The sequence below is a fragment of the Pecten maximus genome, chromosome 16, assembly GCF_902652985.1.
Source record: "Pecten maximus chromosome 16, xPecMax1.1, whole genome shotgun sequence".
In the NCBI taxonomy this organism is placed as follows: domain Eukaryota; kingdom Metazoa; phylum Mollusca; class Bivalvia; order Pectinida; family Pectinidae; genus Pecten; species Pecten maximus.
The window spans coordinates 14,713,904-14,728,709 of NC_047030.1; the positions used below are offsets into that span (position 1 = coordinate 14,713,904).

General features: G+C 35.7%; 1 protein-coding gene across 7 annotated transcripts in view; it reads right to left on the bottom strand.

The window, feature by feature from the left end:
• LOC117314783 (segment polarity protein dishevelled homolog DVL-3-like) overlaps positions 1 to 14,806 on the bottom strand; it is a 62,552-nt gene that overhangs the window by 14,186 nt on the left and 33,560 nt on the right. For 4 of the 7 annotated variants that reach the window (XM_033868883.1, XM_033868882.1, XM_033868885.1 and 1 more), the window contains 9 exons: positions 13,318 to 13,387; positions 12,787 to 12,874; positions 12,084 to 12,212; positions 11,356 to 11,576; positions 10,627 to 10,758; positions 9,522 to 9,689; positions 7,248 to 7,265; positions 5,124 to 5,390; positions 3,579 to 3,752 (listed from right to left, as the gene is read on the bottom strand). In XM_033868883.1, the coding sequence (XP_033724774.1) occupies positions 3,579 to 3,752; positions 5,124 to 5,390; positions 7,248 to 7,265; positions 9,522 to 9,689; positions 10,627 to 10,758; positions 11,356 to 11,576; positions 12,084 to 12,212; positions 12,787 to 12,874; positions 13,318 to 13,387 (1,267 nt within the window). The remainder of the gene's footprint in view (positions 1 to 3,578; positions 3,753 to 5,123; positions 5,391 to 7,247; positions 7,266 to 9,521; positions 9,690 to 10,626; positions 10,759 to 11,355; positions 11,577 to 12,083; positions 12,213 to 12,786; positions 12,875 to 13,317; positions 13,388 to 14,806) is intronic. The other 3 variants (XM_033868886.1, XM_033868887.1, XM_033868884.1) reach the window with 2 other exon arrangements.

Genomic DNA, 14,806 nt, shown 5'->3' on the forward strand with positions numbered 1-14,806 from the left:
TCCCTTCAGTACTTTCTGAGAAATAGCGATAACAAACTTCAATTGTCAAAATCCAAGATGGCTGCCTGTCGGCCATGTTGTTTTCTGATTGGTCTCAAAATGCAATATGCATAACTAAGCACCAAGAGGAACCTACATATGAAATTTGAGAAAGATCCCTTCATTACTTTCTGAGAAATAGCGATAACAAACTTCAATTGTCAAAATCCAAGATGGCTGCCTGTCGGCCATGTTGTTTTCCGATTTGTCTCAAAATGCAATATGCATAACAAGGCACAAAGGGGAACCTACATATGAAATTTGAGAAAGATCCCTTCAGTACTTTCTGAGAAATAGCGATAACAAACTTCAATTGTCAAAATCCAAGATGGCTGCCTGTCGGCCATGTTGTTTTCCGATTGGTCTCAAAATGCAATATGCATAACTAGGCACCAAGGGGAACCTACATATGAAATTTGAGAAAGATCCCTTCAGTACTTTCTGAGGATTAGCGATAACAAGAATTGTTTACGGACGGACGGAGGGACGGACGGACGGAGGGACGGACGGACGACGGACCACGGACGCAGGGCGATTTGAATAGCCCACCATCTGATGATGGTGGGCTAAAAATCTCTATATTATAGCTTTTTATAAGTGGTGATGTTATGATATCTTTAATTCATATGTTCAATTAGACAGCAGACTGTTTACAGTAAAGATCAGTATCTAAATTGTGAGTGTTGACAAAGTGCTGGGCTCTTTGTTACTAAAGCAAATAGTTTTGATTGGAAATAAAAACAAGAGGCCCATGGGCCTTAACGGTCACCTGAGATTTGAAATATTTCAGTTAATTTAATTTACCCTTTTTAGCCCCGCCCATCAGCCCTCAGGGGTCAGTCAGGGCCAACATATGCATATTATCAAACTTTCATCCCATGCTGAAAATGTTAACCAAGTTAGAATGAATTCCAATAGAAATCAAACAAATCAGTCAAAAATGTAATTTCCCTATATAAACTATAGTCAAATTTAACCCCTCCCCAGGGGAAAACTTATGACCCCCGGGTCATTAAATTAATAAATTTTAGTAGAGCACCTTAAGACCCTTCCAACTATGAAGAGTATTTGATTCTACCTTATTTCGGTCTTGAGAAGAAGATTTTTGAAATTTCAGCCAATTTGACCATTTTTAGCCCCGCCCATCAGCCCCTCCGGGTCAATCAGGGCCAACATGTGCATACCATCAGACTGCCATCCAAAGCTGATAATGTTAACCAAATTAGAATGAATTCCAATAGAAATCAAACAAATTATAGTCAAAAATGTGATTTCCCTATATAAACTATAGTAAAGTTTACCCCTTCCCCAGGGGCAAACTTGAGACCCCAGGGTCATGAAATTCACAATTTTAATAAAGCATCTGAAGACCCTTCCAACTATAAAGAGTATTTGATTCCAACTTATTTCGGTCTTGAGAAGAAGATTTTTGAAATTTCAGTCAATTTGGCCCTTTTTAGCCCCGCCCATCAGCCCCTGGGGGTCAGTCAGGGCCAACATGTGCATGCCATCAAATGGTCATCCCATGCTTACAATGTTAACCATATTAGAATGAATTCCAATAGAAATCAAACAAATAAAAGTCAAAAATGTTATTTCCCTATATAAACTATAGTAAAGTTTACCCCCTCCCCAGGGGCAAACTTGAGACCCCAGGGTCATGAAATTCACAATTTTAGTAAAGCATCTTAAGACCCTTCCAACTTTAAAGAGTATTTGATTCCAACTTATTTTGGTCTTGAGAAGAAGATTTTTGAAATTTCAGTCAATTTGGCCCTTTCTAGCCCCGCCCATCAGCCCCTGGGGGTCAGTCAGGGCCAACATGTGCATGCCATCAAATGGTCATCCCATGCTTACAATGTTAACCATATTAGAATGAATTCCAATAGAAATCAAACAAATAAAAGTCAAAAATGTTATTTCCCTATATAAACTATAGTAAAGTTTACCCCCTCCCCAGGGGCAAACTTGAGACCCCGGGGTCATGAAATTCACAATTTTGGTAAAGCACCTTCAGACCCTGGCATCTATGGAGTGTATTTGATTCCATATTATCCGAGAGTAGAGAAGAAGATTTTTGAAATTTCAGTCAATTTGGGCCTTTTTAGCCCCGCCCATCAGCCCCTGGGGATCAGTCAGGGCCAACATGTGCATTCCATCAAACTGTCATCCCATGCTGATAATGTTAACCAAATTAGAATGAATTCCAATAGAAATAAAACAAATAAAAGTCAAAAATGTGATTTCCCTGTATAAACTATAGTAAAGTTTACCCCCTCCCCAGGGGCAAACGTGAGACCCCTGGGTCATGAAATTTACAATTTTGGTAAAGCACCTTAAGACCCTTCCATCTATGAAGAGTGTTTGATTCCACCATATCTGTGAGTAAAGAAGAAGATTTTTGAAGTTTTAGTCAATTTGACCCTTTTTAGCCCCACCCCTCAGGCCCCTGGGGGGTGGGGACCATATAATTTACAATTTTGGTTGACCTTTAGCCATAAAAGCTTCCTGCCAAATTTCATTGAATTTGGTTTGGGGGTTTGGGGGTTTTGGAGAAGAAGTCGAAAATGTAAATTGTTTACGGACGCACGACGGACGACGCACGACGCACGACGACGGACAAAAGGGGATTAGAATAGGTCACTTGAGACTTTGTCTCAGGTGACCTAAAAAAATGAACACAAAAATATAGTTTTCAAAAATAGCTAAAATACATCAGAAACAAAAATATTCTTTGTCTTATAATACCAGAACTACAATTTTCGAAGTAATAATCCAATTATGAATAAACATACATAATTCTTAAGAGCTTTCGACAAGACAGAATATGTATCAACGGAAGAAGTTTCATTATCTATCTTAACTCAGTGGTAAGCAGGCCAAATTCAAGGGTTTGTTACAGTAAAACCACTTCACATTACACATTACCGTATACACAAGTATTGGTACTAAAATAGGAACATGCTTGGAAGTTAAGGTACCAGTTCTGAAAGCTCTGTCAGATCATAAGTATAGGATCTTGAGAAGAAACGCTAAATAATTTTTATTAAATTGATCGGTTATGTTTAGTCTATTATGTTAATTGAAAACACAAAATGTGACATTGAACAGATCTGACACGAGTTTTTGTGTTTTCAGTAACGAGGCACATGCATCTAGTGGAGCAGGCTGAGAACAATTTAAAATTTCCTGAGGCAGCTTATTTACATGAAGCTCAATCTCTGTTAATGCAGATATTACAAAAATGTATACATATATAATGTCAGCAACAGAAGCCATGTGATGTGTGAGTTTGGAATATCGCTGAATACCCCAATACAACAATAATAACAAGCATGTAATTAAAAAGCCGCATAAAAACAAAATTAGATTAAATGGGAAAATAAACACCCAAAGATAGGCACCAACACCAAATTAGGCAAAAACTGAAGGGGAAAAGAGAAAGCCATGGAAACTGCTGTAAAGGTCATCACCGTGACAGCAGCAGGTTTATAGAGGTCATGACCTTGAAGCACTGGGTAACAAACAAGACTACAAACCAGAACTAGCTGTGGAGGTCCGTGAACATGCAAAATCCATGGAGTCCGTATATGGGGTTACCATGGAGTTTGGCTGTTGCTGGAGCTGGTTGAATTGTTGTTTATCCTTATTTTCCCAAAGTTTTTTCAAATGATTGTATGTACTGACAATACATGCACAATCTTTTTGGACAACTGAAAAAAAAGAAACCAAAAAAAATTGGGGAGAGGAAAAAAATAGGGGAAAAGAAAAAATAATGCACATAATACTTTAAAACACACATGGAAACCATAAGTAGGGTAAATGTGGGATTCATTAACAATCCAGGACCGTGGTGGGCAAATGTCAGTAGGGAAGATGGGGCAACATCGACAAAAACAAACTTTTTCAACAGAACTATAAAAATAAAATTTCGTAAGTAACAATTTTTTCATACATCTACAATAAATTATAATGTTGACATCCATTTAGAAATGAAAGTTGCGGAGAAAAAAACCCTGATGCTGTTCCATGCTACGATAGAAAACAAGATCTACTTTTACATGCATACAAGACATAGTTCTCCACATTCTATTTTACACCTTGATGCGATTTGTGGTAATAGACAGATACTTAAACTGTAAGATTAGAAATGAGTTTATCTGTCACTCAAAATTCTTATTTATACCTGCAGTTGTTCTGGTTTATTACTAGACAGCTACATGCAGTTTCAAGCTATTCATAGCAAGAGTTAACATGGAGCATTCTATATGGGTTTTTTTTTTGTCACAAACATTGTCATATAACTATTAAGCTCAAAATTTCAAAACCAGTTTGCATGATTTTGTGTACCAAATATGGCAGCATTTGTTGAAATTGCTTTAAGCTTCCGATATCTGCACTCACAAAATGTCATTCCAAGCCGATGATAATATAGTATTAAAAGCTTTGGAACTGATTTTAGAAAGGTAGACCTTGTAACCTTTACGCTCTTGTAGTTATAGAGAGAGACATTATAAGCTTTGAAATTCTCCAGTTTCCAAAGAGATCTTCAAAATGTAAGCTTTGTAGTTGTAAAGTTCCCAGGAAAAATTCATAATGTAAGCTTTGTCAATGAAGCAAACAAAATCTCTAAAAGAAATGCAAAGCATTCAGCTGCACACTAGAAAACTCTGGTTAGGCTGCTTGTGGTATCATGCCTGTATCACTTTAACAAGGTGTTATCCCTCATCTAGGTTAACATTTATTTAACTGCAAAGAGGAAATTCTTAAATTTTCCAAATCATACAAAGTATTTTCTTAGATATAGATCTATACAGAGCCCCTGGGCGAAATGGAATACAAACTCCTATTTGGGAGATAGATTGGATATTTTTTTCCTAATATTGTTTCAGAACTTAAGAAAGATATACTCAGTACCCTTTTTAACACTTAAGATTTCAAACAACACCCACTTTAATTTCCACAATAAAATATAGCTACCACTAAGATTTTAAACAATCCTGAAAATTCAAAATTCATTCTATAAATATGAAACGTGTAAACAGTGAAACAATGTGGTGCAAGTTTGTCCATGCATTTGTTACCTGATGCACTATGTACACTGCCTGCACTGTTGTTTCCTCCACCACCTGTCACAGACTTGTCCATACCGTCCACAAAGCTTCCGACATAGCTCTGGCTGTCTGTACTGGTGTAACTGTAGGGCGGGATGTAGCTGAGGTTGGTGGGTAGGTAGCTGGTGTTACCGTAAGGGTACTGGTTGTTCCAGTGTGGGGGAGGCAGGGGGGCAAGTGTGTCACGGTCAGCCTCCGATACAGAGTCCACATCCTCTAAACTCAACGTCGATAAATCTGTCAACATACATGCTACACTTTGTAAAAATCTGTAATCCATCAAACATTCTACATACAGTGAATAAAACAGTTCATATTCAATTTCCAAAATCCCTCTTTATAATGCTATTTTCTGGAATGAATAACAGCAGGGATCATACTGAAATATTTCTTTATTATGATATTTTTGTGGAATGAATGGATCAGCACGGATCAAACCGAAATATTTCTTTATTACGACATTTTTGTGGAATGAATGGATCAGCACGGATCAAACCGAAATATTTCTTTATTACGACATTTTTGTGGAATGAATGGATCAGCATGGGTCATACTGAAATATTTCTTTATTATGACATTTTTGTGGAATGAATAACAGCATGGTTCTTACTGAATTTTTTCGTGATCATACTTGTTCTTTCCAATGAGGTTTATCTGGTAGCTACACATAACCGACACAAATTTTACATTCAATTCCTGAAATTCTTTATAATGATTTATTTATTTTGCATTGTAACTCTACAGCATGACCAATATTGATATTCTCCATCCTCTACAATGTAATCTGGTAGCTACACATAACTAACAACAAATTTTACATTCAATTCCTTAAATTCTTTATAATGATTTATCTATTTTGCAATTTAACTTTACAGCATGACTAATAGTGATTTCTCCATCCTCTACAATGTAGGTTACCTGGTAGCTAGCGGTGATGAATTATTTTAATGTTTTCCTCGTTTCATAGACTTTAATGAAATGATCCGTAAGAAGATACAAGGTATTGTATATGCAAAATCTTTGTTCAACCTGAATATGAGCTTTCATGAGTGCAACAGTATTCAAACAAAATGTCAATTGTATATGACACTGTAAAGTATACACAATTCAGGGGCAACAAGACAGTTTTTATATCTACACTATAATGTGGTAATGATTTTAACAAATTTCAATGTTCTGTTCACTTAAAATATGAAATGCTTATGTATGGGTATGAATAAAGGGTAAATTTTAAATAATATGAAATCAAACAGATATGTTTCTTTCTTTGGAATGATTTTTTGTGTGCTAAAGTTACATCCTGACTGGAGCCAAGCAAAAACAATGCATTTAAAATAGGACCTATGTGCATATCAGCTACAAGGAGAAATTACTGTCATTTTCTGATTTGTTTAAAAATGATAAATGTAAGAAAGCCTTTCATTCACAGATATGATCAAATGACAACATATCAACGGGGGTGGCCGTATGATTTTAAATCAAAATTGAGAATAATTTGAAATTTAGGAGATTCATACAAAATCTGCGCAGGAAATCATGGGAGTATGAAGCATGCAGCATTAAATTAATCATGCTATAGACAATTCATGTATAACTGTTCTTCATGGAGAAATGAAAACAAAGTCTTCTGATGTTTCATCGTAAATACTTAAGCAAAACACATACACTATATCATAATAAATTTTTTCCGTCATGCAAGAGATTTTTATAAACAATATTTTCTCATTGAAAACCATTATTGGATATAAAACAGTTTACCCGTAACATTGACAAGTCGCCAAAGTACTGAAAACACAACACCAGTGAAATCCTGTTAATACCAAACTTATATATATATATACACAAAGTACCTTTGACTGCACTGGGTTTTCTAATACAAAATATACATCATTGATCATCTAAAGCAGTGACCTTGACATTTCAATATGACCTTGACATGAGTGATAAAGAGGCCTTTTTCAAGCTGAATAGTCGAGCATAAGCAGACATACACAGTAGATACACATGGTATGATATAATGGTTTATTAGTGAAGTATAGAGGTTAATCATAGTAAAGGGAAGGTACTAAGATTTTATACTGTTGCGACACTAACCTGGATAAACGGGTCCATCTAAAATTAGGAATGGAAAAAAAAAAGAGGAAACAATGAAATATGAGCATAATGTTCAATAATGGAGAGATGTGGTAGGACAACATACGATTGTTGGAGGACAACATACGATGAATCATGCTTTACACTTCATGTTATCCATCATTACTCTGTGAATAGGAGACTGTACAAATAGTGGATGTGATTATAACACAGCCAAATGATAGTGATGGATGATGTCTAACTCAAAAGTCACTTAGAGCTTGACGCTGGCTTTATATTGTCACTTAGAACCTGATGCTGGTTGTGTTATTGTGACATGTCGTCACAGTCAAAAGTCACTTAGAACCTGATGCTGGTTGTATTATTGTGACATGTCGTCACAGTCAAAAGTCACTTAGAACCTGATGCAGGCTATATATTGTGATATGTCGTCACAGTCAAAAGTCACTTAGAACTTGACGCTGGTTGTGTTATTGTGACATGTTGTTACAGTCAAAAGTCACTTAGAACTTGATGCTGGTTGTATTATTGTGACATGTCGTCACAGTCAAAAGTCACTTAGAACTTGATGCTGGTTGTATTATTGTGACATGTCGTCACAGTCAAAAGTCACTTAGAACTTGATGCTGGTTGTATTATTGTGACATGTCGTCACAGTCAAAAGTCACTTAGAACTTGATGCTAGTTGTGTTATTGTGACATGTCGTCACAGTCAAAAGTCACTTAGAACTTGATGCTGGTTGTATTATTGTGACATGTCGTTACAGTCAAAAGTCACTTAGAACTTGATGCTGGTTGTGTTATTGTGATATGTCGTTACAGTCAAAAGTCACTTAGAACCTGATGCAGGCTATATATTGTGATATGTTGTCACAGTCAAAAGTCACTTAGAACTTGATGCTAGTTGTGTTATTGTGACATGTCGTCACAGTCAAAAGTCACTTAGAACTTGATGCTGGTTGTATTATTGTGACATGTCGTTACAGTCAAAAGTCACTTAGAACCTGATGCAGGCTATATATTGTGATATGTTGTCACAGTCAAAAGTCACTTAGAACTTGATGCTGGTGGTGTTATTGTGATATGTCGTCACAGTCAAAAGTCACTTAGAACTTGATGCTGGTTGTGTTATTGTGATATGTCGTCACAGTCAAAAGTCACTTAGAACTTGATGCTGGTTGTGTTATTGTGATATGTCGTTACTGTCAAAAGTCACTTAGAACTTGATGCTGGTTGTGTTATTGTGATATGTCGTTACTGTCAAAAGTCACTTAGAACTTGATGCTGGTGGTGTTATTGTAACATGTCGTTACAGTCAAAAGTCACTTAGAACTTGATGCTGGTTGTATTATTGTGACATGTCGTCACAGTCAAAAGTCACTTAGAACTTGATGCTGGTGGTGTTATTGTAACATGTCGTCACAGTCAAAAGTCACTTAGAACTTGATGCTGGTTGTATTATTGTGACATGTCGTCACAGTCAAAAGTCACTTAGAACCTGATGCTGGTTGTGTTATTGTGATATGTCGTCACAGTCAAAAGTCACTTAGAACTTGATGCTGGTTGTGTTATTGTGACATGTCGTCACAGTCAAAAGTCACTTAGAACTTGATGCAGGCTATATATTGTGATATGTTTTCACAGTCAAAAGTCACTAAGAACTTGACACAAGCTGTGTTATTAGGACTTGCCATCACTGGTAAAAGTCATTAATAACAGGATCATAGAGCTTTTAACTGAAGAGGTTGTTTTGACTGAAAATTCTGATGATGATAAACTTCTTTGGAAATAAACCAGACTTAAAATGGGCGATTGTAAAACTAATTGGTACCAATTAACTCCAGATAATGAACATGATTTCTAGTGATAACAATGATCAGGTCAGTGGATGAGAAGTGTGATATGATGAAGTGTTCAGCTAGAATGCAGGTAGCAGTAATCTGTTCCACAGCATGTCTACAAATGTTCTTTAACCACAAGTAAAACCCATCAACATGTATGTTGAGGCATTGCTATATCAACAATACAGATTTTATCAGGACAAATCAGGACAAAATTATAAATGATAAAACAGCTGTAAGATGCATTTTTCAGAAAAGAAAAAAAACCCATGTGGTGATATCTTCATCATGAAGATGTTATTGAATGATGGTAATTTAAATACAATTGAAAAATATGTACAAACTATGAGATGATTTACTTGCTCATGGATCAGTAACAAAAATAATGGGAAATGAAATGGAATTGAATTTATTATCTTCCCAGCATACTTACTTCCATAAAGATCCCCGAACACATAGTAGCACTGTTCCGAAAATGTGATTTTATTGACAGTGTGTCGGATGTACCCCGCCTTAAGTAAATTACATCCATATTTCCTAGCATCCCTTCGGTCAGCAAACCCATCTACATGTGTGAAGAGCCAGTCTACTAAGTCTGAACCTGGAAACAAAACGTCACATAATCATTATGTAGTAATCTTATTTTCTTATACATTCTTGTAGGTAGAATTTCTACAATTAACCACTGGATGGGTTTTCTGTGGGTACTCCAGTTTTCGCCCACCGTAAGACCTCTCTCACTCTTCCATCAGCGCAAACAACAGTGGTTTATAACACAAGTGGTTTATAACAACAGTGATTAACATAAGTTGATATAACTTTTGTTCAATTAAGGTTACAAATTTCTACAACCAATTTAAATTTTGACTGAATTTTATACACTTATTCTTGAAGACAACAATTTGCATTTTCACTCAAAATGTGATATATTTGAAATTTACATTTGCAATATCTGTTTAACAATAGGGAAGTACCAGCTTAATACAGATCTTTGTATAGACGTTTTCTATCAATTGGCCCTTTCAACATTTTATGTGTTCAAGGGGCATTCCTTCGTTTAGACATCAGAAATATATTCAATTTATATTGATGAAATATATGTCCGAAACGATGATTATATGAGTGTCTGTGCCTACATGTAATGAAATTAACGCTGAAATGAACAAGAAACATGTGTATTGTATAAATACGGCATGTCTTTGCGGTAATTAGTGATACTTCAGGTCGAATAAAGAATTTTCAGAACTTAATACTCGAAGAACTCTGGTTTATCTTGAGAGTAAAACTGCCTTATTAAGGTAAAGATTATAACTTTTACCACTTGAAAAAATACATATTTTCCAGTAAGTTTAATTATGATGACCTAAACTTTATTCAAACGAAGGAATGCCCCTTTTATACCTTACTTCATCAAATTTCAAAATATGATACATTTTTATCTTCATTAGATACTGAATCAGGTGTTAAATTGTCTTCCAACAAGAATTGTTCATCACAAATTGTTTTGAACAGTCAAACTTACTACTGTTGTAACTAACCTATAAAAGCATTTGGTATGGTTATTTTGAGCCACATCCTATCTCGGATTTCTAGTCCAGAGTCGGGTTGTGCCATCGCTTTGACAACAGTTGCCATATCAGTGTTGATAGTGAGGTTTAAGTCATCAAATCCTGAAAAATCATAAATCACAAAGAATTCTTTAGATCTGTGCACTTATTCTTCAAATAAGATACATTTGTCCTCTGAAATATTCTTCTTTCAATAACTGAAAATATAACAAGAAATTCAACTTAAATGATCTGTCATTAATGTCATCCTATGCATCAGACAAAGTTTCATAGCAGTAAAAGATAAAATTATTGTAAGATTTGCGGAAATTTCTAAGGCACACATAAAAAGATTTCACAACTCAGAAATAAATAGCACTCTTAGAAATACTCTTGCTCAGACAAGAGAATTAACCAGAGGTATTGTGACACTGCTGACTGCTGGGTAAAGAGTCTGAGTTTCAACTCATTATTCCCGACATTGACTGAGTGCTAGTATTTTCTCTCTTGGCTTAAGATATGCAATTTATTAGTTATGATTCTCCATCCCGACACAGTTGTAGAACTTTTAAGCTACAATACCTGTCTCTGACTTGGGGAATATAATAGGCTACCTAACATACTTGCAGTTTGGTTCGTGCAATTCTCAAATTTTATGCGGGAATAGAATGGCAAAGTACAATACTCCGAGTCTGGTTTGTAACTGCAGTCAACACTTACGCTCTGATTCAGGTATAGAACTAGTGAGTGAAGAGCTAGTGGAGGTCATGTTGCTGAGGGAAGGACTCGGCCCACCCCGTGAAAGGAAGTCGCCCCTCATTGCTGTCGTGTGGGCGACCCATGCAGATGGATCAATTGGCCGCACTGGTTCCTGTCGAGGGACTGTGAAGTAACCTTTAGGATTTGGGTCCCAGCATTTGGCAACGACTAGTGTAATTGGACTGTAGAGAGATCAGGAGTTTCGTTTAGAAAATTCTCATTTCAAAAACACATCTTTTCATTCAAAAGTGCATAATTCAAGAATATTGATGTTAAATGAAAAACTGAAATTTCCAACAAATTACATACAGATATTTTTGAGAATCAACAGTTCAAAAAGAGAATTTCGTTATCCATTTTTAAGTTTAAGTCTGTATACAGTATAGTTGGTTCTATTCGTGGAGAACTTAACTTCAATATATGCACTGTCCTTAAATATAGAGAATTTACTACAGAGTAACATAAGATTTAAAACCGAGAAGTTCTGACTGGGACAGCCGCAAATTATTAGCCCTGTGAAATTCAACAACTAGACAGAAGTGTAATTATGACTTGTTCTCTTGTAAAATAATTCACCGTTCTCTTCATCTCTTAGAGTCACTCGAAAATATGTGTGTGTTCTGAATCTTCACTTTCCTTCAGGTGCAAAACAAAAATGTAGGTGGGAACGTCATTTTCATAATACCTACCCTGGTTTTTGGACAGCTTCCCGTAAAGCTCGGACAGCGTCATCATTACTCATGTTTTCGAAGCTGACCCCATTGACCTCTAAGATCATGTCCCCAGGCTCCACCCGGCCATCCTGGGCTACAGCACCCCTGGGGAAGATAGAGTTTCATATTATATATATAGTCTTAGTAAAATATCCAGACAATCAATCATATCTAACCATCAAAGGTCGGCATTGCTCACCATCTCTGTTATTCGAAACAACCGCTTTCTCTGCTTGAATAAATATGACCACTGTGACCTTGAATATGCCATAGGTCAAGGTCATCTAAATTCTTTTCAGAAATTTTGATATCATCCTATTAACTTTCCAGCCAAATACTTTGATTCTAGGCATTTTGGGCCAGGTGAGTTAAATATACATACCTTTTAAGAACATAATGTACTTACTGTACATATTTCAGCAGTAGTCTTATTTTCACAATTTTCAAACTTGATTAGGATCATGTTAATTGTAGTTTATGTATATTGTTTTCTATGGCAAGCATTGTGGGTGCACCAATCATGGTGATAATCGGTTTTAATTTGGTTATACACCAAAAGTATGTCCACAATATTGCTTATGCATAAGAACATATTTTTTACAAAATCATTTCCCCCCACACTATTACTTCCTGTTAGTTTATGTTATGATACTTAGATATATTAAATCTCTATACTTACCCTTTCATTATTGAGCCGACGTAAATACCCCCATCCCCACCTTTGTTACTCTGACCGACAATACTGATACCAAGGAAATTCACTGTGTCTGAAAATAAAAAGAACAATCACTTCATACTGTGTCAATGAGAAAAGTACAAAGTATACTGTTAGTATCAGTGTGAAGAAAAGGTGCGGTAAAATCATCAAATATCTCATTTGAAAGTAGGTTTCATAGTATAGTGAAATTCTTATTCCATTTCCATGAATTTAGTCATTTAGATTTGACATATTTTTAAGTAAGTGAATTTTATTTTCATTTCCATGAAATTTTGTTCCAACAAAAGATTTGAGGGTAAAGTGAAAAAAAAAATCTTCTTTCATCTCCGAGAATTTTGTTGAATACAACAAAGTATCAACACATGTTGACAAGAACTCTCTACAGCTTTTTGTTGTTAAGATATTATATTGGGTGATGAGGTTATTCTTTACTTTAACATGGACAAGTGGTCTTTTCTACTTGTGAACCGTCCTGGTAATTATCAAACTTACCCATATTTAACGTGACTGTAATGATGTTGAGAGACATAGTTGAATCTGTTATACTACTAAATGAAGATGCCTGAAACAGAAAGTTTTAACAATTAATACAAGTATTGAGAGCAATTTAATTCATAGGACAGAAATACAAAATACAAGTATAAAGAACATCTTCACAAACTGTAACAGAAATACAAGCGTACAGAATTGCAGCTGCCCCCCCCCCCCCCCCTAAATCATCTTAACAAACTGTTATTAGTAACACGAGTGCATGGAATTGTCCCGCACATTTTCACAAACTGTTAAGAGTAACACAACCATACAGAATTGCTGCCCCCCCCCTCCCCATCTTCATAAACTAGTACAAAGGGCAATAACACTAGATATTGTGGCAAATTTGACATTTGACAATATCTACTGATACCAAGGTAAATTTAAGTACAACACATCTCTAAAAGTTTACACTACAAAATTTGACATTTGCACCAAAGCATGGAGGAGGGGGGGCTACATAATATCACGAAAAAGAAAGATGCTATTGGGCAGTAATTTGGTAACTTTGTAAACCCAGAATTAGTAAAATTTCCTTCGGGTATTATATAAAGATTTACTTCTGGTTATTCTGCCTAATCTCAATTGTACTAAATCGTACTATCTGGTCAAGTCTTTATTCTGGGAAGGATCAAACTGATAACCATATATGGGAATACCCTAGTCAGTCTAGACAAGTATAAAGTGGTCTTTTCTCTACAGGAGGAACATTCAAATATGAATAAAGGATTACCAAATTCCTGAAAATCTTAAAACTGTTATTTTTAATAGAGGGCATGAAATTCAGCAATCTATGATTTCCATGTCCCCCATATCTCACACTTTTGCTTACAAAAAAAAAGAAGAAAAAAAAAATCCCAATTCCTAACAGATGGCAATTTCCCAAATTGGCCAGGAAAAAAACACAGCACTTCCAACTACATGTCTCAATCTTATCCAAATGGAATGGAATGGAATCTAAAAATATTTTTGACAGGAACTGATACCTGTGTATTACAAATGAGTGTGCCTTATATATTGTGAATATTTACGGTATTTATAAGGTGTCAGAGCAGATCACAAGCTCAGCTTTCCTATCAGGATATTGATGGAACTTTTACCACTTATTGCTATCGATATCAGAGATCCTGTGTAACAAATACATACCTATTTATATTTTAGCAACAGTGCAAGGTATCTGATGATGGATTACTGTTACAGGCGGTGGGCGAAACCACCTGCACAGCTCTGATAAGAAACTTGATTATGTCTGGACAAAAAAACATAATTCATTTCTATAACCTACACACATGTACTTCAGATAAACTAGATAGACTAGCGGTAAAGGCTACAGAGTGTTGGAGGAGGCTTAATGCAAGATACTTCTCTTTCCTCATACATCCACCAAAGAGTACAGGGGGGCTTATTCACAGTGAAATACGGTAATGTTAACCAGATAGTGTCAACTAAA